General features: G+C 43.9%; 1 protein-coding gene across 1 annotated transcript in view; it reads right to left on the reverse strand.

Moving 5' to 3' along the window:
- Nucleotides 1-23,076, reverse strand: part of SHISA9 (shisa family member 9) — a 459,802-nt gene that overhangs the window by 418,795 nt on the left and 17,931 nt on the right. Inside the window, 1 exon segment of the mRNA XM_060260483.1 lies at nucleotides 12,398-12,525. Within this exon segment, the coding sequence (XP_060116466.1) occupies nucleotides 12,398-12,525 (128 nt within the window).

Consider the following 23,076-nt stretch of genomic DNA (forward strand, 5'->3'; position numbering starts at 1 on the left):
TGGGATTGGGGGAAATGGGCTTTTGATAGTTATGTGATTCGGTTATTAGGCATATAGAAAGCAAGGTCTGTGACAGGCATTTTTACCACATGATTACTTGCCTGCTTGATGCAAAGATTATGATTTTAGGCTGATGAATGTTATCTCAAGCTGTTCTCATGGCTTATTTTTATATTGATCAGTCTTACGTTGGAACTTTTTGATTTAATAATAATGATTATGATGATTTCATTGCCTTGTTGTTACTTTGCAAGCCATCTCTGGATAAACAACACTTACATGCCTCCATTAATCTTTGGCTATAGCTAAATCTTAAACCTCAGACTTGAACTCCCTTGACTCTTTGAGATAGTCATCAATCCACATGGATAAGGCAGATAATAACAAATTGGCAAGTTTGGGTTTTTGCCCTCATTCTGTCTTGGAAATGGGATATGAGCAGGCGAAACAAATTTTAAAGCAAAGAATGATGGATACTGAGCGACAGACAGACTTAGGGAGGTCACTGGCTTATCTATCCTTGGAAAGCTCTAGATATGTCGTTTCCTGGCAGCTTATCTCTCCCAATTGGAGATTCCTACTTACAGGAGGGCATTCTCCCCTGCCAGATGTCAAGCACTCCCTTCTGGGGTCACAGACAGACAATATAAAAAGGTTCCTAAGGCAGACAGGCTATGGCCCTGTGGCTCAGGGGAGATCAAAACTACAGAACACGCACTACTTTGTTGCCTTTTTTGTCAAGAGATTTGTTCTAAGTTTAATGCTTTCCCTCAGACCGACCCCAAAAGTATTGATTATCCAATCACGTATTTCCCTTACTGGTCATTATGCATATTGACACCTAGTTTCTGGCAGGAAATACATGGAGACATTCTGATAGGTCTGATAGATCTTTCAACTCACTGGCTAAACATCAGCATACATAAACAAACAATTAATTAACTCATGACGACAGGAAGTGAAGTTGGCAAAAACCAAACACCTTCCCTTACTTAATAGGTATTGCGGTTCAGACTCAGTGTATGCTAGAATGTTATTTATAAATGAAAACCCACTGATTTCAGCACTCAGTGCGAAGTTTTGTGCGGTAGCTTGTAAAATCTGTCAGATAAGTGGCTTAAGCTTTTTACTTATGCTTATTGAAAAAAAATAATAATAATTTTACTCATTACACATTGCATGTGGGAGTTAATTTTTAAGTGCTTCTTTAGAGGGGTTGTGAACTTTGATAGGACTTCTGCGGGTCAATGACCATTTTGATGATGATGATGATGATGATGATGATGATTCCATTGCATTGTTTGTGAGCTCCCTCAAAAGGGTCTCTGGATAAACAACATTCTAGACATTTGGTCACTGTGGACAAGACACCATTGGTGTGTGGGTTTAAATCTAGCAGCCTCTTTACTGAAGGGGAGAGAAGGGGGAAACCTCCTTGTCTCCACACTGAACATTCCCAAGTTACTTAGCCTTTTCTCATAGGGCTTGGTCTCCTGCCCAAAAGTAGAAGGCATCCAGAATGACCATTTAAAAAAACCTTTGCTTGCAGATACTTGACTCATGGGTGTCAAATATGCAGCCCAAGGACCGAATCAGGCCCCCAGAGGACTCCTATCAAGCCCCCAAGCAACTTGCTCTTCTCTGCTTCCTTCTCCCTCTCTCTTACTTCTTTCTACATCTCAGCTTGCTTTGCCAGTCTTGCTCAATCGCACAGGAGCTACAGAGCGAAGCCTCTATTTCTCCATTGGTTGAGGCTCCTCTGACTCCTTGTCCCCTGGGGAGGGAGGGAAAGAGCCAGAGCTTCGTTTGCCCAGTTCCCTGAATCCCATTGGAGAATGCAAAGAAAGCATGTTTTATTTTAAGGTGTTTTTTTTAAAAAAAAAAACCTTTAGTTATGTTTGTCTATGTCCTTTAAAAAGTTTATATCTCTGCTACCCAGGGGTGGAATTCTAGCAGGAGCTGCTTTGCATATTAGGCCACACACCCCTGATGTAGCCAATCCTCCAAGAGCTTACAGAGCTCTTCTTACAGGGCCTACTGTAAGCTCTTAGAGGATTGGCTACATCAAGGGTGTGCCGCCTACTATGCAAAGGAGCTCCTGCTAGAATTCCACCCTTGCGCTACCTAATCTTAAATAGGTATCCACATGGTCTGACCCAACATGGCCCCACCCAGCCTGAGAAGGTCTCATTTATGTCAGATCTGGCCCCCATAACAAATGAGTTCAACACCCCTGCAGCTAGACAGCTTCCCATCAGTTCAATAGGGTTTGCATGGGCAAATTTCCCAGTGAATCATATACAAAGTATTTTTGAATAATGCTATTAGCCCACACTTACCAAGCATCTCCATTTGTTTTCTGTCTCTGCTTTCTTTTGCTACCAGCTAATCATTGTCAAAATCAGAACAGACTATATATCCTCAGAGAAATTACAGAACAACTTGCTTTGTGCATCTAACCCAAGCAAAACTGCGTTCAGCCTTAACTTCTAGACAGCAATACAACAATTTCAAGCGCTGGAGGGGCAGAAAGAGAAGAGACAAAGTTGGTGAAGAGAAATACCGAACACCTGATCTACTAAGATCTTTGTTCTTTAGAGATCAGTGCACTCATGAATGCTAATTCCTGGACGACAGGCAAGATCACTTGACTGTGTGAATGGACCAAAACTAGGGTTGCCAAGTCCAATTCAAGAAATATCTGGGGATTTGGGGGGTGAAGCCAGGAGATACTGGGGGTGGAGCCAAGAGCAGGCTTGTGACAAGCATAATTGAAATCCAAAGGGAGTTTTGGCCATCACATTTAAAGCGACCGCACACTTTTTAAATGCCTTCCCTCCATTGGAAATAATGAAGGATGGGGGCACCTTCTTTGGGGGCTCATAGAATTGGACTCCCTGGTCCAACCATTTTGAAACTTGGAGAGACTTTTGAGGAGAGGCATTGGATGCTGTGCTGCAAGTTTGGTGCCTCTACCTCAAAAAACAGTCCCCCCCCCCGGAGCCCCAGTTACTTGCAGATCAATTCTCCATTATTCCCTATGGGAATTGGTCTCCATAGGGAATAATGAGTGCCCAGCAGACATTCCCCCCCCCCTTGCTTTCTGATGATCCTGAAACAGGGGGAGGGCCTCCAAACCGGGGGATCCCCTGCCCCCACCTGGAGACTGGCAACCCTAACCAGAACTGTAGCACAATTTAGATGATATCATTCAATAATGCCTCAAAGAAGGACTCACCATGTTGCGATGAGGCCACTGAACCACAAAAAGAGCTCACAAACATTGCTGGGAGGGCTAGTCACTTTCTCTTGGGCTAAGCTATCTCATAGGGCTATTGTGAGGATAGAATAGGGAAAGGAAAACCATGTATGTCCCCCTAAGTTTATTGGAAGGGTGGCATAAATATATACAGGAGGCATATGGACAAAAAAATAATGATAATAACATAGGATGAATCTAAAAATGATTGAACCCTAAAATGGCCAATAATTTTCTAAAATGCAATTCTTCAAAAAAAAGCCTTCTAATTATAACCAAGAAAGAGAAGCTAGAATTAAACAACAAGCTGTCTTCCTAATTCTAATACAAATTATCGAAAGGTTAAGAACTAATGGATAGCCCCAGGGGTCGTTTTGTAGAAAAATAGGTGGTAGAGCTCATTAGCGTAACTCATTAGTATGTGCTGCCCCCCCCCCACTAGCTAAAAGCAACCTGATGCAAGAAAAGAGAGCCCAGAACGAGCAAGGCCTGCTTGGGCTAGCTAGAGATCCAGCCAGCTGAAGCAGGCCTCACTCACCTGGGGCTCTCTTGGGCCACCGCCACCCCAGTCAAAAGGCCAGCAAGCCACCCGCGCCAAAATCACATAAGAAGTGGAGAAAGTGTGGCGTGGACTTCTCCAGAGGTTAATGAGGGCTGCTGGGGGCATGGCAAAGCCCCAGATGGCTGGCTAACTTCTCACTTTCCTGATCCAGGGATTGTTACGCAGCTGCACCTACTATTCAGTGAACAAGGTAGGAAGTTGGGGAGGAGGAGGGGGGCCATCAGAAAGGTTCAGGAGCTGTGCTCCTCTGAGCTCCAGCTGAATCTGAGCCCTGAAAATAAGGAAAGGAGAACCATGTATGTCCCCCTCTATTGGAGGAAGGGTGGAATAAATATATACTGGAGATAGTTGGAGAAAAAATAATAATAATGAGAATAACATAGGATGGATCTGAAAATGATTGAATCCTAAAATGGCCAATAGTTTCCCAAAATGCAGTTCTTAAAAAAAAAAAAACCTTCCAATTATGGTACCATAAAATATAACCCAAAAAGAGAAGCTAGAATTAAACAACTCCAGTAAAGCTGTCTTCCTAATACTAATACAAATAATTGAAAGATTAAGAACTAATGGATAGCCCAGGTAAGCCCGATCTCATCAGATTTCAGAAGCTATCCAGGGCTGACCCTTGCAAGTACTTGTATGGGAGACCTCCTTGGAATACCAGGAGCAGGGGGGAGAGGCAAGCAATAGAAGCCACCTCTTGGGAAAACATCCTAGCCCCACTAGGGATTGACAGAAGCAACCATGACTTCCAGGCATGCAAATACACAAAAACAGAGAGACAGAGAGAGAGAGAGACAAGAGGGGCATATATCAGGTTAAGAACAAATAACAGCATACTATAGGGAGTCAAAAACGACTGGTGCTTGCACAGGAGAGTACCTTTACCTTTTTCATAGGGAATGAATCAGTTCTTAAATATGCTTTACCATTCCATGATGGTCTTTTATAACCACTGCTATAGATCTTCTGTGCCACTAGCCTGCTGAGTTCTCATTAAAGCCAGACAAATCTCCGTTTCTTGTTTTACGCACACTGTCAATCTTCATCTGCATATTTCTATATGTTTAAGGGAAAGGTTTAAAATGGCACTCTCCAGAGTCAATTAAAAGTTCAGACATAAATGAACATTTCCATATTAAGGCGAGAGGAGGGGGAATAGCCCCTTTGGGGTTCTAAATCAGTTTTTGTGTAGCAACGTACACAGAAATCTGCCAAGTGGCTTCAGATCAAAAGGCTGTAATTTTGTCTGATGGAATGAGAGACCTGTAGAGTCAAGCAAGCGAATAAGGCATCGTTTGGTGGCTGAGCGCCTGTGCTGTAGGGTAAAGTCACAGGTTCACTTTCTGATAACTCCAGTTAGAAGGGCTTTCAGACACCAGGACTCAGAACCACCTTTTCCACTGCCATTAAAATCTGATTGGACTGAGCTGTACCTTCAGGGTTGTTGCTGTAGAGAGCCAGTTTGGTGTAGTGGTTAAGTGTGCGGACTCTTATCTGGGAGACCGGGTTTGATTCCCCACTCCTCCACTTGCAGCTGCTGGAATGGCCTTGGGTCAGCCTCTGGCAGAGGTTGTCCTTGAAAGGGCAGCTGCTATGAGAGCCCTCTCAACCCCACCCACCTCACATGGTGTCTGTTGTGAGGGGAGAAGATACAGGAGATTGTAAGCCGCTCTGAGTCTCTGATTCACGGAGAAGGGCGGGGTATAAATCTGCAGTCTTTTTCTTCTTCTTGGTTTTTTTTTCATTATCTGTCATTTACATATTTAGCTTCCCCTTCCACCTTCCCTGTCCTCCATCTTCTGCTCACAATCACAGGGCTTTTTTGTAGAAAAAGCACAGCAGGAACTCATTTGCATATTAAGACCACACACCTTGACATCACCAGAAGTGACATCATCCGTTTGGTAGATTACTTTCCACATATTGACACAGAATGGTTTAGTGCCATCAGCTGCATTTCATGGCTGTGTATTCTCACACAGCCCAATGAGAGACCTTGCCCCCCCCCCCACAGCATGACTGGAGAGAGAGAGCCACATGTGGCAGAGTGGCAAGTGGCAGGCCTAGCTTCTCCTGGAATGGGGTGCTCATGGGCAGCTCTGTATCTCTCGCTCTTTTCACAAGCTCATTGGAGGCAGAGAGGATGGAGTGTGCAGTCTAGAAGCACATGGCTGCCTAGTGCCTTCCCTCTACCAAAGATCTTTTTTTTAGCCAGAACTCTGGCCAAACCAGCCGGAACTGCATTCCTGTGTGTTCCTGCTCAAAAAAAAGCATTGGTCTATACCATATGGGTAGGGTTTCCAATCCCTAGGTCCCAGAGGGGGAATCACCTGGTTTGGGGGGGCTCCTCTCCACCATGGACCAGCTGGCTGGTGAGGGAAACCCTTCCCCTAAACAGGGATGTCACACAAGGACACTCTGGTATTTGGCCAAACTCTATGATTTTGAGGACAAAAAACCCCATGGAGTTTCACCCAAATACCAGATAATCCTCACATGATGTTCCTGATATGATGATGTCACTTCTGGGTGATGTCATTATGTCAGGGACATCACGTGACATCCTTGCCCACTCCCAGAATGCCCCCCAAATCCTCTCATTGGATGCGTGAGAGGACCTGCCAGCTCTAAATTTGGGTCAAACATCATGTGATGGTGTAATTTATATATATATATATATATATATATATATATATATATATATATATATATATATATATATATATATATGCTACTCTTTCTACCTTGAGGAACTCAAGGCAGTGTGCAATATAAATAAAACAAAAAATATAAAAACGTGTGTGTGTGTGTAAAGCGCTATCAAGTTGCAGCAAGCCCTCAACAAGGGGCTGTCAAGGCAAGTGAGAAGCAGAGGTGGTCTGCCATTGCCTTCTCCTACAGAATGTCCCTTGATGGTCTCCCTTCCAAGTACTGACCCTGCTTAGCTTCCAAGATCTGATGATTGGACTATAATACCATGCTGTCTTCCCTCACATAAAAAACTACCATCCTGTGGTCCTGTGATTGAAACTCCCAAGATATAGTTGGCCCCCCAAATACGCTATTGGGAGATGTGCATATGAGAGGAGGCATATTTCACAAATGAGGCAGGCTGAAAAGCTTCTAGACTGCACAGATTAAAAGAGACCGATTTCTCATTAGGCTTGTTCCAGTCTCAGAGCCTCTGATTTCGCACAAGCTGCCGCAGGGCTGTGACTTGCCCCACCTCTTTCCCGCAGCAAGCAAGATCCTCTGAAAACTGGCTTCTGCTTGCCAAAGGAAAGAGGTGGGGCAAGTCACAGTCCTGTAGCAACTTGTGCAAAAATGGAAAGAAGCACCAGGAGGGAAAGGGCCCCAAGACTAGAACAACCCTAGTGAGAAATCGATCTAAGTAGCCCGTTCTAAGGATTTGCTCACAAAAGCATTCTGCTAGGGTATGAAAGTAATCCTTTACTGCTGGATAGGTCCAAAAGTATGTGCAAGATGCAAACTGACACCTCACACATACACTGAGCATGAATGCTGCCGTTTGCACTCATCTGTGCACGAGATTCCCAATTCTGACACTACTGAAAAGAAGAGCCCTGCTCTCAAACACTGCAGCTGTTCGAAGGCAGTCAATTATTTAAGTTCCTCTGGCATTCCAGAAAAGGTTCAGGATAGGTTTCATTGTTCCTGTGACTGGAACACAGGATTCTACATCCTTGACTGACATCAGCCCCTTATCAGAGAGACTGAAGACCAATCTTTTGATTGTTGGTTAAGCAGCTGTTATTATTATTATCCGGTCTGAATGCTCAGATACATAGAAGCACATTTTTGTTTTTCAAAAAAACCTTGTGCATAAAACGATCCATTAGCCACCAATCGAATTGCCCAAATAGCACTGGCAAATTGCACAAATGCTACCTTGCACAAATGCTACCTTGTTTGTGATTTTCCAAGTTAGCAGCAGTCTGGGGGCATGACTAGTTTGAAACAAGGCCCTACAGTAAAAGAGATAAATATGAAACACAACAAGCATGAAAGGTCAAGACAAGCTTCAGCAAGAAACGTGCATCTTTCTAAATTAAGTTGTCCATGGAACAAGTCTTTGCCCTTTTACAAGACCCACTACCAACATTGTGGGGAAAAATGGCAATACACCAAACAAAACTAGATCCTCTTTGGCTACAGAAGCATTGGGAAACCTGTTGCCCTTATGTGTTTTGGGGAGATGTTAAACAGCAGTACTGCTAAACAACAGAGAGCCAGTTTGGTGAAGTGGTTAAGTGCGTGGACTCTTCTCTGGGAGAACCGGGTTTGATTCCCCACTCCTCCACTTATAGCTGCTGGAATGGCCTTGGGTCAGCCAGAGCTCTCTTACAAGAGTTGTCCTTGAAAGGGCAGTTTATGGAAGAGCTCTATCATGCCCACCCACCTCACAGGGTGTTTGTTGTGGGGGACTCAAAAGCATGTGAGTGTCAGATTATGTCAGGCCTGCAAAACCAGGGGGGGAAGGTAAAGGTAGTCCCCTGTGCAAGTCATTAATGACCTATGGCGTGATGTCGCATCACACTGTTTTCCTCGGAAGGAAGGCCGAGTCAACCTTGAGCCAGCTACCGGAGCCCAGCTTCTGCCGGTGATCGAACTCAGGTCGCTAGCAGAGGGCTCGGACTGCAGGACTGCAGCTTTACCACTCTGCGCCACGGGGCAAACTAGGAGGGGGGATTTAAATCTTTCCTTCACAAAATTGTGACTTGGCATCAGGAGGTGTGGCTTTTCTACAAAAATGCCCCATGTGAAACTATGGTGACATCAGGGGGTGTGGCCTAATATGTAAATGAGCTCCTGCTGGGCTTTTTCTACAAAAAAAGCCCTGCCCACCCCTAACCACCACCACCACCACCATTGTAACTAATAGTAGCTTAGAGAAATTTCCAGTAGAAACATCATAGGAAAAGATTAAACCCTTTCTCCCAATGTCATTAAGAGCCCCATGGCGCAGTGTGTTAAAGCTGCAGTGCCGCAGTCCTAAACTCTGCTCACGACCTGAGTTCAATCCCAGCAAAAGCTGGTTCAGGTTGCTGGCTCAAAGTTGACTCAGCCTTCCATCCTTCCGAGGTTGGTAAAATGAGTGCCCAGCTTGCTGGGGGTAAAGTGTAAATGACCAGGGAAGGCAATGGCAAACCACCCCGTAAAAAGTCTGCCGTGAAAACGATGTGAAAGCAATGTCACCCCAGAGTCGGAAACGACTGGTGCTTGCACAGGGGACCTTTCCTTCCCAATGTCATGCCTCAGATCCAATTTGCCCTCTTTCGAATCAGTCTGGAAGCAAACATTGCTGTGGACATGTATGGTTTGATCCTCATCTACAGGTTATGAAAGTTATGTAATGTTCCACAGTTGTTCTATTTCTTTAGTTGCAAACTACATGGGCTATTCCTTCCTAGATGGAGGACAGTGGGGCGTATCATGCCACCGAGAGCAGGAATGCCAACTCTCCTGTGAATCCAATGGAAACTTGGGAAGCAGTTGAATCCCTTGTTGTTTGGTTGCAGACTGCCACATGACAACACCTAATCACTTTAAGTCATTCAGTTTGCTAATTGGAGACCAATGTAAACATAGCCCAAGACAGAAAACTAGATAGACTTTGGGCTTTTTTTGTAGCAGGAACTCCTTTGCATATTAGGTTGCACCCCACTGATGTAGCCAATCCTCCTGGAGCTTACAGTAGGCCCTGTGCTAAGAGCCTTGTAAACTCTTGGAGGATCGCCTACATCAGGGGTGTGTGGCTTAATATGTGAAGGAGTTCCTGCTACAAAAAAAGCCCTGGATAGAGTGGGAGCAAAAAGTGGGAGCAATAAAGCAATATTGGATTTATATCCCGCCCTCCACTCCGAAGAGTCTCAGAGCAGCTCACAATCTCCTTTACCTTCCTCCCCCACAACAGACACCCTGTGAGGTAGGTGGGGCTGGAGAGGGCCGTCACAGCAGCTGCCCCTTCAAGGACAACCTCTGCCAGAGCTATGGCTGACCCAAGGCCATGCTAGCAGGTGCAAGTGGAGGAGTGGGGAATCAAACCCGGTTCTCCCAGATAAGAGTCTGCACACTTAACCACTACACCAAACTGGCTCTCCATATGTAAACTTATTCATTGTAAGAATGTTCCCAAATTCCTGTCCAATAGGAATCCTTAATAGAGTACAATGTTTTGACCAGAATTGTTCATGTCCTGGAACAGACCTGCTTATGTCTTCTTCACATAGACTTACTGCTAGCGTGTCCTGCATTGGGTAAGGGGGGGGGGCACACACAGTATATTTGAATGTTGTATGCACATCAGAAGGATGCATATAATCATTATTGAAGAACTACTGAAAGTAAGGCGGGCAACATAAATTAATATGTGTAACATTATCAAAATATTTGCTATGCATGCATCCACAGTAATAGATCCAAGAGGACAGCTGTGTTGGTCTGAAGCAGTTGAACAAAGCAATTTGCACCTTTAAGACCAACAAAGTTTTATTCAGAACGTAAGCTTTCGTGTGCTCTCTAATCCCTACACGAAAGTTTACATTCTGAATAAAACTTTATTGGTCTTAAAGGTGCAACTTGACTCCTGCTTTGTTCATCCACAGTAATAGTCCACAGAAACTGCAGTGGGTCAGCCAAAGGATGTGGGAATGCAACACTTCATGCAGCAAACCTACAGGACAAATATAGAATGCAACAGGTAAAATCCATCCAATCCTAGCTCTGACATACAGGATATACTACCATGGTCCAAAGCCATATCCAATACAGCAGTATTACTTCAAAAGTGCACAGCGATTATGAAGAGAAGAGGTGGTCCCTTATGCTACTTTAAGACTGGCCCCATTGAAGATTTCTTATCCTAGACAAAAATAGCCTTTACGAAAGTGCTCAAGGATCTCTGGCAGTCATCAACAAAAGAAGGAAAAATAGCATTTGAAGAGTTCACCAAATACAAATGAATAAGGGCTCAAATAAGCATTTTGCCACTTGCAATTTGCCTCTAAAATGAATCAAAGAGCAATTTTCAATTTAAAGATATAGTCCGCTGATGGTCTAACAATTCCTTTGTTATACAAGAACAGAACGATGGACCCATGGACAGGAGAAGCTGGAACAGTCAACTTGTAGCAACATGGTTTTGTACATCTCCCCTGAATATGGAGTTATTTGGGATGAATCTCTACCAAAGGCAATTCTTGGGTAGAAAATTTCTTGGTAGAAAATACATTTTTTCCCTTTTAAAAAATTACTCATCTTTTTCATTCTGAAAACAAAAACCCAATATGAGACTTCAGTGTTAAGATTATATAATCATGTAAATAATTTTCCTCAGGCAGAATTTTGCCTTTATCTCAGAAACAGATTTAAGGACAGGTAACTCAGGTGACTTCTCAGGGCACCAAAGTTGAAGGGGGAAAGGGAGACTCACGTATTCAATCATCTACCCAGCAACTGAAATAAATAACATACCAGGTCATCTTCTATAGCATGCTGGTGCTAAAGTTTTCAAAAATAATTCACAGGAAAATCTACAGCATTGCTACCTGCCCAACAAATGGCTGTGCGTGTAAGTGGCTGTGATACAATCAAAATAATCAAACATTGCAAGATTAGTAAAAAAAAATCAAATTCACTTTCACATCTTTAACTTCAGTGTTTCTGTCATTACTGAACATGATAGTATTATACAACAGGGATAAATCATACATGCAGGTCATACATCAAAGTTGTGAAAACAGGCTACGGAGGCAGTAGAAAATGAGACACTGAATAAATGTAAAAATTGACGGTGAAGATGCTTGTTACTTGGTCTAAAGCCAGGCCTGTACCCAGTCATAAAAACTAGAGGCAAGTATTCTACAGAACAGCTTACTCCCTGCCCACCCTCTGCTGAAAAGCTAAAATGATTTCTAGATTCATAAAGCTGGTTTTATTATCACTTTGATGGGGAAATCTCTGACCACCAATACAGAATATCCTCTTTCCTTCGTGCAATCTACACACCACAACACCCTTATCAGTCTTTCTGCTACCCAAGGGACATTTCAATACTATTTCAGCTTTGGCCGAGGAAATACACCTCTCTGGGGAAATTCGGAACACTATCATTTTATCACTTTGCAGAGTGTACCCTGTCTGGTCACTTCTGCTTTATCAAAGTCTACAAACCTATAGGCACTTACTTAAGTCCCACTGAAAGCAAAACTGAGTTCACACATATAGGATTCAGGCTGCAACACTGCCCACTGAGATGAACCTTGTAATCCAAAATAAACTATTAGGTGATGAAATGACTAAGGGGATTTCTATTAAGAAGGGAAGAAAATAAAAAGGGGGGTGAGATGGAAAACCATTCAAATATAAATAATGAATTCCACATTCTACTGGTATTTGATCATATCCAGTACGAAGTCTTTTCCACTGTTGAATTCAATGACAAGAAAATAAAATGATACATTTCTCTAGAACCTGTTTCCACTCTCTAGCAGCCATAAAATCATCTCTAACAAAGCATGGAAGAGAGAAAAAAGACAAAGTCTACTCACGCATGTTATTGGCAGATGGCCGGTTTTCCATGTTCTCATAATGTTGCACATGGACAACGATGTTGAGATCTCGTTCCATATGATCCGTCGTGCAGGGAGCTTCTGGTCTCATAACATCAGCAAGAGCTCTACAAGTATTGATGGGGGAGAGAAATGTTGGGAGGACAGAATTAGAGTCAAACTTCCATAACCCTTTCAGCTTTGAAAGGTGTGAGCTGTAAATCTTTTAACTGTCACAGAGGAAGCTGTTGCCCCATTCAAACTTCAGCTGGCACATAAACAAAATACAATTTTTTATTTTAAAGGCAGAAATAAAGAAGTACTGAAGTGGGAGTTCATATTCTCATTTTGCCATGAAGTTTGCTGGGTGACTTTGGGAAAGTCATGAATTCTTTTTCTCTCCCTCCCTCATCTACCTCAAAGGACTGTTTGGGGTGTGGCCAGGAGACACTGAGTTGGAGCCATGAGCAAGGTTGGAACAAGTACAATTGAACTCCAAAGGGAGTTCTGGCCATCAAATTGAAAGGGACTGCACATCTTTTCAATGCCTTCCCTCCATTAGAAATAACCAACAATAGGGGCACCTTCTTTGGAGGTTCATAAAATTGCCCCCCCCCTTGTCCAATCCTTTGGAAACTTGGAGGATGTTTTGAGGAAAGGCATCAGATGCTATGCTGCAAATTTGGTGCCTCTACCTCAAAGAACACCCCACCCCCAGAGCCCCAGACACCCGCGGATCAATTCCCCATTATTCCCTATGGGAATCGTTCTCCATAAGGAATAATAGAGTGCCCAGTAGACATTCCACCCCCTCCTGCTTTCTAAAGCTGGGGAAGGCCTCCAAACCGGGGAATCCCCTGCCCCCACCAGGGGATTGGCAACCCTCCCTCTCTCTCTCACACACGCACACTTACTTGATCTGGTTCCTCCACAAGGACATCTGAAAAGTACAGGGGTTACAAGCGGCTCTCTTTTACACACTTACTTGCTCTGAAAACGAAAGCAAAACAAACGGAAGGGCTATGCTTTGACGAAGCTGCTACTGACCCCATGAAGTGCTTCCTGTTTCCTGCTTCCTGCTCAACTTTAAAGGCACACAAACACAGAAACACACACACACAGTTTAAAACTGGACCTGTTTGCAGGTTTCTAAACCTGCTGGAGCTCTAGAGGTACATGGTAGCTGTGGGCGTGGGGCTTCCCCCCACCGGCCAGCTGGCTGGGGGCAGGGGGAAGCCTGTAAAACTGGGGGATCCCCCGCTGAGACCTGGGGATTGGGAAGCCTACCTACTTGACAGGATTGCTGAAAGGAGAAACATAAATTTGCTGGTTAACCCCTAGGCCAGCCATTCTGTCAGCGTAATTTACCTCACGGGGTAATTGTGAGGACTGGGGAATGACCTACACTTCTGTGAGCTCCTTGAAGGAGAGATATAAATGCACTAAATGTAGACATGTACTAAATAAATAAAGTCAATAGAACAAAGTCTGAGTCCAGTGGCACCGTTAAGACCAACAAAGTTTCATTCAAGGTATGAACTGAAGAAGTGTGCCTGAATATGAAAGCTCATACCTTGAATAAAACTTTGTTGGTCTTACAGGTGCCACTGGACGCCAACTTTGTTCTATTGCTACAGACCAACACAGCTGCCCACCTGGATCTAAATAAAATCAGTGTGAGGGGGGAAGTCTCTTGAATCTCTGAGTTGTGTACACAAATGGTCTGGGTGCTTTCTGTGGATGAAGGCAGGTAGAAAATGTGTGTGTTGAGGTGTGATATGTGCAGTCAGCTCTGCCCTTTCTCCTCAAGTGAGGACCTCAAAGCATTTTTCCCTTCCATTTTATCCTTGCAACAACCCTGTGAGGTAACTTAAGAGGCTCTGAGGAGTAGTTTCTCCTCACAAACGGAGAAGCCCACCGTAAATTCTGAGGTACTAAAAAACAAACACACCCAGAACTGTGGCCCCTCTCTTGCCAACCAACTGCTCTTTGTCTCCTACTCTGCTGAAGCAAATCCACCACTTCCTCAGGAAACACCGCAGCTTTTCCCCTCCCCCCAGACTTCTCCTTTCCGTTTCCTCCTTCCCAAGAACTCACCAGCCAGGCAACTCCTGCCAAAACCTCTCCCCAGCAATCACTTAAGCATTTCTAAACCAGGGCCCACAACGCAGTCAACAGTATCCTTTAAAAATATTAATAATAAATAAAGTATTTCTGAAAGTTTGTTGTTATTTAGGGACCGTTATAAAATTTTGTAATCTACACTTAGCTTGCAAATTAATGTTTACGGTGGTTTTATCCCTCTCTTTTTAAAACTAAATACTGTTGTTTTTTTCCAGTGTGATTTTTAATAAATAAAGCAGAGGAGTTGAACTCATTTGTTATGAGGGATGGAACTGATATAAATGAGACCTTGTTGGGCCAGGCCGGGCCATGTCAGGCTGGGCTAGGGTTGCCAATCCCCAGGTGGGGGCAGGGGATCCCCCGGTTTGGAGACTCTCCCCCTGCTTCAGGGTCGTCAGAAAGCGGGGGGAGGGGAGGGAAATGTCTGCTGGGAACTCTATTATTCCCATAGAAAATCATGGATAACTGATCTGCAGGCATCTGGGGCTCGGGGGGGGGCTGTTTTTTGAGGTAGAGGCACCAAATTTTCAGTATAGCATCCAGTGCCTCTCCCCAAAATACCCCCCTAGTTTTAAAAAGATTGGACCAGGGGGTCCAGTTCTATGAGCCCCAAAAGGAGGTGTCCCTATCCTTCATTATTTCCTATGGAAGGAAGGAATTGAAAAGGTGTGCAGTCCCTTTAAATGTGATGGCCAGAACTCCCTTTGGAGTTCAATTATGCTTGTCATACCCTTGATCTTGGCTCCACCCCTAATGTCTCCTGGCTCCACCCCCAAAGTCCCCAGATATTTCTTGAATTGGACTTGGCAACCCTAGGCTGGGCCCTGTGTATACCTATTTAAGATTAGGTAGCAGAGATATAAACTTTTTAAAGGACACAAACAAACATGACAAAAAAAAACACCTTAAAATAAAACATGCTTAAAACATTAGCTCTTGTTGGTCTTAAAGGTGCTTTCTTTGTATTTCTCCCCTGGGATCCAGGGAACTGGGCAAAGGAAGCTTTCCCTCCCTCCCCAGGGGACCAGGAGGGGAAGGAGCCTCAACCAATGGAGAAAATTGAGGTTTTCCTTTGTAGCTTCTGTGCGATAGAGCAAGCCTTGTAAAGCAAGCTGAGATGCAGCAGGAAGCAAGAGAGAGGGAGATGGAAGCAGACGAGAGCCAGTTGCTCGGGGGCCTGATAGGAACCCTCTCAGGGGGCCTGATTTGGCCACTGAGCCGCATGTTTGACACCCCTGAAATAAAGCCCTGAAAGACTTACACTTCCTCTTTCTCTCTCTTTCTCCACAGTTATACAGCCATTAAGGAAGCAGAATCCAAGTTGGGGTCCTCTATGTTTAAACTTCCACTAAGCCCTGGAGCTCACAAGCAGTACAGTTATAAGGAGGGCTACACCCTTCTAAATCCATTCAAGCCTCTAAATCAGAGGTGAAGAACCTTTTTTCTTTCAAGGGCCATTTGGATATTTATAACATCATTCGTGGACCATGTTTTTATTGCTTTATGGTTTTGTTGTTTTATTGTGGATATTTAATGATGTTGTTAGCCGCCCTGAGCCTGCTTCGGCGGGGAGGGCGGGATATAAATGCGAAAAATAAATAAATAAATACAACATTATCAACTTAAAAAACAGTGCTTCACCAAGGGAGAACAATTCAGGCCAGCAAAATTAATGCAAATAATTGTTTTTTCTACTTGAAGTCACGTGGGGAGAGCCTAATTCAGCACACACACACACCCCGGCCTGCCATCCTAGGCAAATGCCTAGATCCAAGCATATTAGACCACAACTCCTAATATTAGCATTAGGTTTCCTAATCCCCAGGTCCCAGCAGGGGATTCCCCAGTTTTACAGGCTTCCCCCCACCCCCAGTCAGCTGGCTGGTGGGGGAAGCTCCTCCCCCACAGCCACCCTGTACCTCTAGATCTTGGGCAGGACCTGCAAACAGGTCCAGTTTTAAAATGTGTGTGTGCCTTTAAATTGGAGCAGGAAGTACTTCATGAGGAAGGGTTAGCAACAGCAGACCTGGTGAGAGTGCAGCCCCTCTGTTTGTTTTGCTTTCCTTACGGACAAGTGAGTGTGTGTGTGCGTGTGTGTAAAAGAGCAATGTAGCCCCTGAACTTTCCAGACCTTGTTGTGGAGGCACTGCTTTATTCTACTGCTTCAGACCAACACGGCTGCCCACTTGCACCAGAGACAGTAAGTGTGTGTGTGAGTGAGAGAGAGAAAACGGGGAGAGGGGAGGGAACTCTATTATTCCCTGTGGAGACTTCTCATAGGAAATAATGGAGAATTGATCCGCGAGTATCTGGGGCTCTGGGGGTGCTGTTTATTGAGGTTGAGGCACCAGATTTGCAGCATAGCATCCAGTACCTCTCCCCAAAATACCCCCCAAGTTTCAAAAAGATTGGACCAGGAGGTCCAATTCTATGAGCCCCAAAAGAAGATGCCCCTATCCTTCATTATTTCCTATGGAGGGAAGGGATTTAAAAGATGTGTGGTCCCTTTAAATGTGATGGCCAGAACTCCCTTGAAGTTCAATTATGCTTGTCACACCCTTGCTCCTGGCTCCACCCCCAATGTCTCCTGGCTCCACCCCCAAAGTCCCCAGATATTTCTTGAATTGGACTTGGCAACCCTAATTAGCATATTAGGCCACACCATCTGGGATAATCACATGCAAATTGAACTGGTGGTAGCTGGCTCCCATCCCCCACCCCTGCCAGCCCTCCCTCCCTCCTGCTGCTCCCAGCAGACCTTTAAAGGCACCCACAAAGCCCAGCAGCAGACCTTCACAATGCCCACGAGAGAGAGAGAGACGTGGCCCATCTGTCCCCGAGGGCCAGACCAAATGATCTCAAGAGCCGTAAATGGCCCTCGGGCCTGACGTTCCCCACCCCTGCTCTAAATAAACTTTATTTAAATAAATAAATCCATTCAAGTCAATGGCTTAGAACAGGGGCTGAGGCAAGCAAATACCTCAGCATAACTTTAACGCGTCTATCACGTTGAAGTCTTTTTTTTTCTTGAACTCTAAACAATAGGGGGGAGAGGAGTTTGTATTTTATGCTGAACTTAAAACAAATTGGAGTGTTTTGAATAAATTACAAAGAGGGTTCTATAGATTAGTCTGAATCCTCAGCACTCTTCCCAAACTACAGTTCCCATGATCCTTTGGGGGAAGCCACAATATACAACTGCCACTATTGCTATCCCTGATGTGGAAATAATGGGAGGGAAAGTACAATGGAATCTGGCAGGAACTTTCAGAATATCTATGACAGGTATGCAGTAGAGACAGAAAGTATGTGTTGGCGGCTTAGGCTGCAAACCTAAGAAAACTTTTCTGAGTAATAAAATGGAAGTTATTTTTGAATAGGCCTATTTAAATAGTTTCTTTAGTTGCAGAACACTTGCTTTTCAAACAGAATGTGGTAAAGTCAATCTCTGGCACCCATTTAAATGTATAGGGTGAGAAAACAGGATATGAAGATCCCTGTTTGTATTTCCACTGCAAGATTTAGGGTTGCCAGCTCCAGGTTGGGAAATTCCTGGAGGTTTATGGGCAGACTATAGGGAGGGAACTCAGCAGGAATGTGACGCTGTAGCAGCTGCTCACTGAAGCGGCCATTTTCTCTAGGAGGGACTGATCTCTGTAGTCTGGAGATCAGTTGTAACTCCGGTAATCCTCCAGGCCCATAGGGTTGCCAAACCCCAGTTGGGGGCAGGGGATCCCCCAGTATGGAGGCCCTGCCCCCACTTCAGGAAATCTTACAGGAAATCAACAAGGTTCAGAACCTGGAAATCTTACAGACATGTTCTGAAACTTGTTGGTCTCCTGTGAATGTTGTCAAGCAATGCTTGATCTTACTATGACTGTCTATGTTTATCAGAATATAACTGCCTATGTTTATCAGAATATAACTGCTATTACTAACCCTAAAACAAAGCTGAGGCACATCAAAGGAGAGAGTTAGCCGGCGCCTCCTTCCTGTGCCTCTTTCGCTTTTACTAACAAATGCAGGAATTCGTTCTTTGAAGATAAAGCCTCCAGGGACATATTCCCAGGCCAGGCCTGGACCCAGGAAGAATAACCGCAGGGAGATGAAGAAAGTACTGTGTGAATTTTCACACATGAATACAGGACTGTTTAGTAATTGTAGCTTTGTTGATAGAACCTTTGATGTGCCATCTTTAAGTATGCCTTCTACTATTCCTATGTATCAGTTCCAATTCTTGGCTCAATAGAAGCACGTGGATTATCAATAAACCTATACTTTGTTTCAACTCAAGGACTGGTTACTTTGAGATCCACTTGCTTGACAAATGTATTGTAAAGATTGGGTTTCAGTGATAAATAAGTCTCCAAACTGAAGAAAGACAGATGAAATGTCTTGATATCTAGAACAGACATCTTTTGGAAGGGCTTCTTTTAGTTCCATGAACTAAATACTGGACTATTGTAACTCCTTTGTCATTGGAAAGACTGCTTTTGAACTGTCTTCTGTTTATGCTTTTATTGCTACATGCTTTCTATTTGAAGTTCTATGTGCAAGTTTTGTCAGTACACCACTGACCTTGACATTACACTGTCTTGTTTAAAATTTATGGTGTGTCTTAGCGGTTTTTTTATTTATCCACTTCAGGGTTAGCAGAAAGTGAGGGGACAGAAATATCTACTAGGCACCATTATATGCTATGGAGACTGGTTCCCATAGGGTATAATGGAGAATTGGGTATTAGGGGCTGTGGAGGGGGATTTTTTTGTTTAGATATATGCACGAAATTTTCAGCATAGCATCTGGTCCCTCTCCTCAAAAAACCTGCCCAAGTTTCAAAATGATTGGACCAGGGGGTCCAATTCTATGAGCCCGCAAAGAAGGTACCCCTATCCATTATTTCCAAATGGAGGGAAGGCATTTAAAAGGTGTGCAGTCCCTTTAAATGTGATGGCCAGAACTACTTTTGGAGTTCAGTCATGCTTGTCACACCCTTGCTTCTGGTCCACCCCCAAAGTCCCCTGGCTCCACCCCCAAAGAAGGGCCAGATCTACATGTTTTTTGAGGAGCTGCAAAATTTATAGATGACGCCTCCTTATGGGCCCATTCTATCTCATGGGCCCATAGAATAGAATGGACTTCATACCCGATTTGGCGCCCCTTGCCTCCAGCAGCACCAGGGGCAAACGCCCCCTCTGCTCCCCCCTAGATCCAGCCCTGCCAAACTCCCCAGATATTTGCCAGACCTGGCAACCCTACCTAACAACAATATTTGTCAAATCTTTTTTTTTAAGCCATCTAAGTGGTCCTTCACCACAACCTGTGGTGGTGAGTTCCAAAGTTAACTAAGCATTGCCTGAAGTACAACCTTTTTGTGTGGGATCTCCTGCCCATCAGTTTCATTGAGTGAATGAATTCCAAGCCATAGCCACATGTTGTCTGCCCCAGGTTCAATGCAATTGGAAAGCAGAATCCCCCCCTCCCACAAAAAAAACCCTTCTTCACAGCTTTGTGATGCATTTTGTGAATCTCTTGAACTTCTAGGATCTTGCCCAGATCTGCTTTTGCTCCAAATCTATAGGAAAATTACAGCAAAGCCTGGGTGGTTGCCCCATTGGTGAGTAGGGTTGCCAGGTCTGCGTTAGAAAATACCTGGAGGCTTTGGGGATGGATCTGGGAGAGGGGAGGGTTTGGAGAAGGGAGGGGCCTCAGCATGGTACAAGGCCATAGAGTCCAGTTTTCAAAGTAGCCATTTTCTCCAGGGGAGCTGATCTCTGCCAGCTGGAGATCAGTTGTAAAAGTGGGAGATCTCCAGGCCCCACCTGGAGGCTGGCAACCCTATCCATGGTGGGAAAGTTCAAATTTTAACTGGACCTGCCCCCACAGCAGCCATTTCTTCCCACCACCACTTTTTTGAGTTGGTAATTTAATGTATCATATTTTTAATATCCACAGGGCCTGCAAACAGTTGTTCCACCAGGCCTATGGTTGAGGGCAATATTGGGCTCCTAACTGATAGCTACAGCAAGTTTTGGGTTCCCCCTCGTCCCTTCCCTCCTCTCCCTGCTTCCCCCCCCCCCTTTTCTTCCCTTATTCAGATGTTTTATATCACCCCTCTGTTTGAGTATGCCATCTTAAACTGTAATAGAATTGCCAATTCTAATTCAGAATATATCTGGGGACTTTGGGGTTGGAGCCAGGAGGCTTTTGGGTGAAGCCGGGAGACTTTCCCATTCCCAAATAACTACATAAAAATACAGCAGTGCAGTTCACCTGAATAGTCATAATTTCCTCATCCCCCAATAGCTGCAATTCTAGTAAATGATAGTGAACACACACAAAGCAGACAAAATGCACAGAGTTTGCAAGCACAAATTTTTGTGATCTCACTGGGGCTTTACTCACAGGAACTGCTGTTCTTCAGGCTAACACCGGCTTTCTCACACACACACACACACACTTGCTCTGAAGTGAAAGCAAAACAAACTAAGGGATTCTGCTTTCACATGGCTCTGCTGCTGGCTTTTCCCCATGAAGCTTTCACTTCCTGCTCAAATTTAAAGGCAGACACACACATTTTAAAATGGGACCTGTTTGCAGGTTTCTAAACCTGCTAGAAAACTGCACTGGAGTGAAATGGACAAATTAACAAGAACACTAAAGGAACTTGATATGGAAAAATTTAATAATGAATGGCGAAAGTTTCAGAACTATGTGGAAGAACACTGGAGAGTGAAAGGACACTTGGTGATATTTGATAATGGATAACTTGTTTATCAGCTATTTTTAATTTACTGAGATAAGAATGATAATTAAAATGAGAGTATGAGAAAATATTTTGTTCTTTCTTAAAAGATTATAATAAGATAGATAATATGACTTAATTTAGTAATATATTGGATCATTAATCAAATGAGGTAATAACCATAAAGAAGTATAAGTTCCTTTTTTCTTTTTAAACAGTTTTTTTTAAATGTTAAATTACCTTTATTGCTTTTATATTGTAAGTAACACTGGGGAAGTCTTGAAAGGGAGGAGGGGGAGGGGGAAATGTGATGCAACATATTGACTTTTATTTGAGAGAAGTAAATGAAATAGTGATATAATTGTTTTTACACTAAAAAGAGAGAGGTGGAGTTTTCCTCCATCACATAAACAGGTTCCTATACAAAGACTCTGAAACCAATGCAAAACAAGCACAGAAACTGTACTCTGACGTGCTCTCTCGCTCTCTCTCACACACACACACACACTTACTGGCTCTGGTTCCTCCACAAAGACCTCTGCAAAGTACAGGGGCTGTGCTTGCTCGCTTTCTTTCTTTCTCTCTCACACACACACACTTACTGGCTCTGGTTCCTCCACAAAGACTTCTGAAAAGCACAGAGACTGTGCTTACTCGCTTTCTTTCTTTCTTTCTTTCTTTCTTTCTTTCTTTCTTTCTTTCTTTCTTTCTTTCTTTCTTTCCTTCTTTCTTTCTTTCCTTCTTTTCTTCCTTCTTTCCTTCCTTCCTTCTTTCTTTCTTTCTTTCTTTCTTTCTTTCTTTCTTTCTTTCTTTCTTTCTTTCTTTCTTTCTTTCTTTCTCACACGCACACACTTACTTGCTCTGAAGTGAAAGCAAAACAAACTAAGGGATTCTGCTTTCACATGGGTCTGCTGCTGGCTTTTCCCCATGAAGCTTTCACTTCCTGCTCAAATTTAAAGGCACACACACACACATTTTAAAATGGGACCTGTTTGCAGGTTTCTAAACCTGCTAGAAATCTAGAGGTACATGGTGGCTGTGGGGGCAGGGCTTCCCCCTGCCAGTCAGCTGGCTGGGGGTGGAGTGGAGCCTGTAAAACCAGGGGATCCTCCGCTGGGACTGGGGGATTGGAAAGCCTAAACTAAATTCTATGTTAATTGTTGTACTGATTTTATTGTCCGTTATTAACATATGCTGTATTTTAGAAGGTTATATTGTAACTATAGTATGGATTGTTGTCACTCACCCTGAGCTAGTTCCGGGGAGAACAGGTTAGAAAACATATGAAATAAATAAATATCGCTATAACATTGTGACAATATGTGCAACTTGTTCTCTGAACTTTAGTGGGGGGGGGGGGTTCCCAAAGTCAATCTCTAGCATATTCTTTCACATAAATAGAAGGGGAAAGGCATACCTCCACAACAAAAGATTTTAGGGACTTGCTTAAAAAAAAATAAAAAGCCAGGAGGTCAGAGAACCTGTTGCACATATTGTTCTAATGTTGTATAGATCAACTCTTGTTTTTAAAGTGAAAAGGCCCCAGTGTTGTGAGGTGGGGGAGTCCACTGCCAGGGACTGGGATAAGGAAACTGGTGAAACCAGCCATGTGGAAGTCCTGTTGCTGTTGTGCTGTATTGGCAGCCATGGGGGAACTACACATGCCTGTCCAAGGGGTGCCAGCCCTAGCCTGGAAAATTCCTAGAGATTTGAGGGAGAAATCTACAGTATACCAGAGTCTGCTCTATAAAGATTGCATTTAGGGTTGCCAAGTCCAATTCAAGAAATATCTGGGGACTTTGGGGGTGGA

This window comes from Heteronotia binoei, chromosome 20, assembly GCF_032191835.1.
Source record: "Heteronotia binoei isolate CCM8104 ecotype False Entrance Well chromosome 20, APGP_CSIRO_Hbin_v1, whole genome shotgun sequence".
Lineage (NCBI taxonomy): Eukaryota > Metazoa > Chordata > Lepidosauria > Squamata > Gekkonidae > Heteronotia > Heteronotia binoei.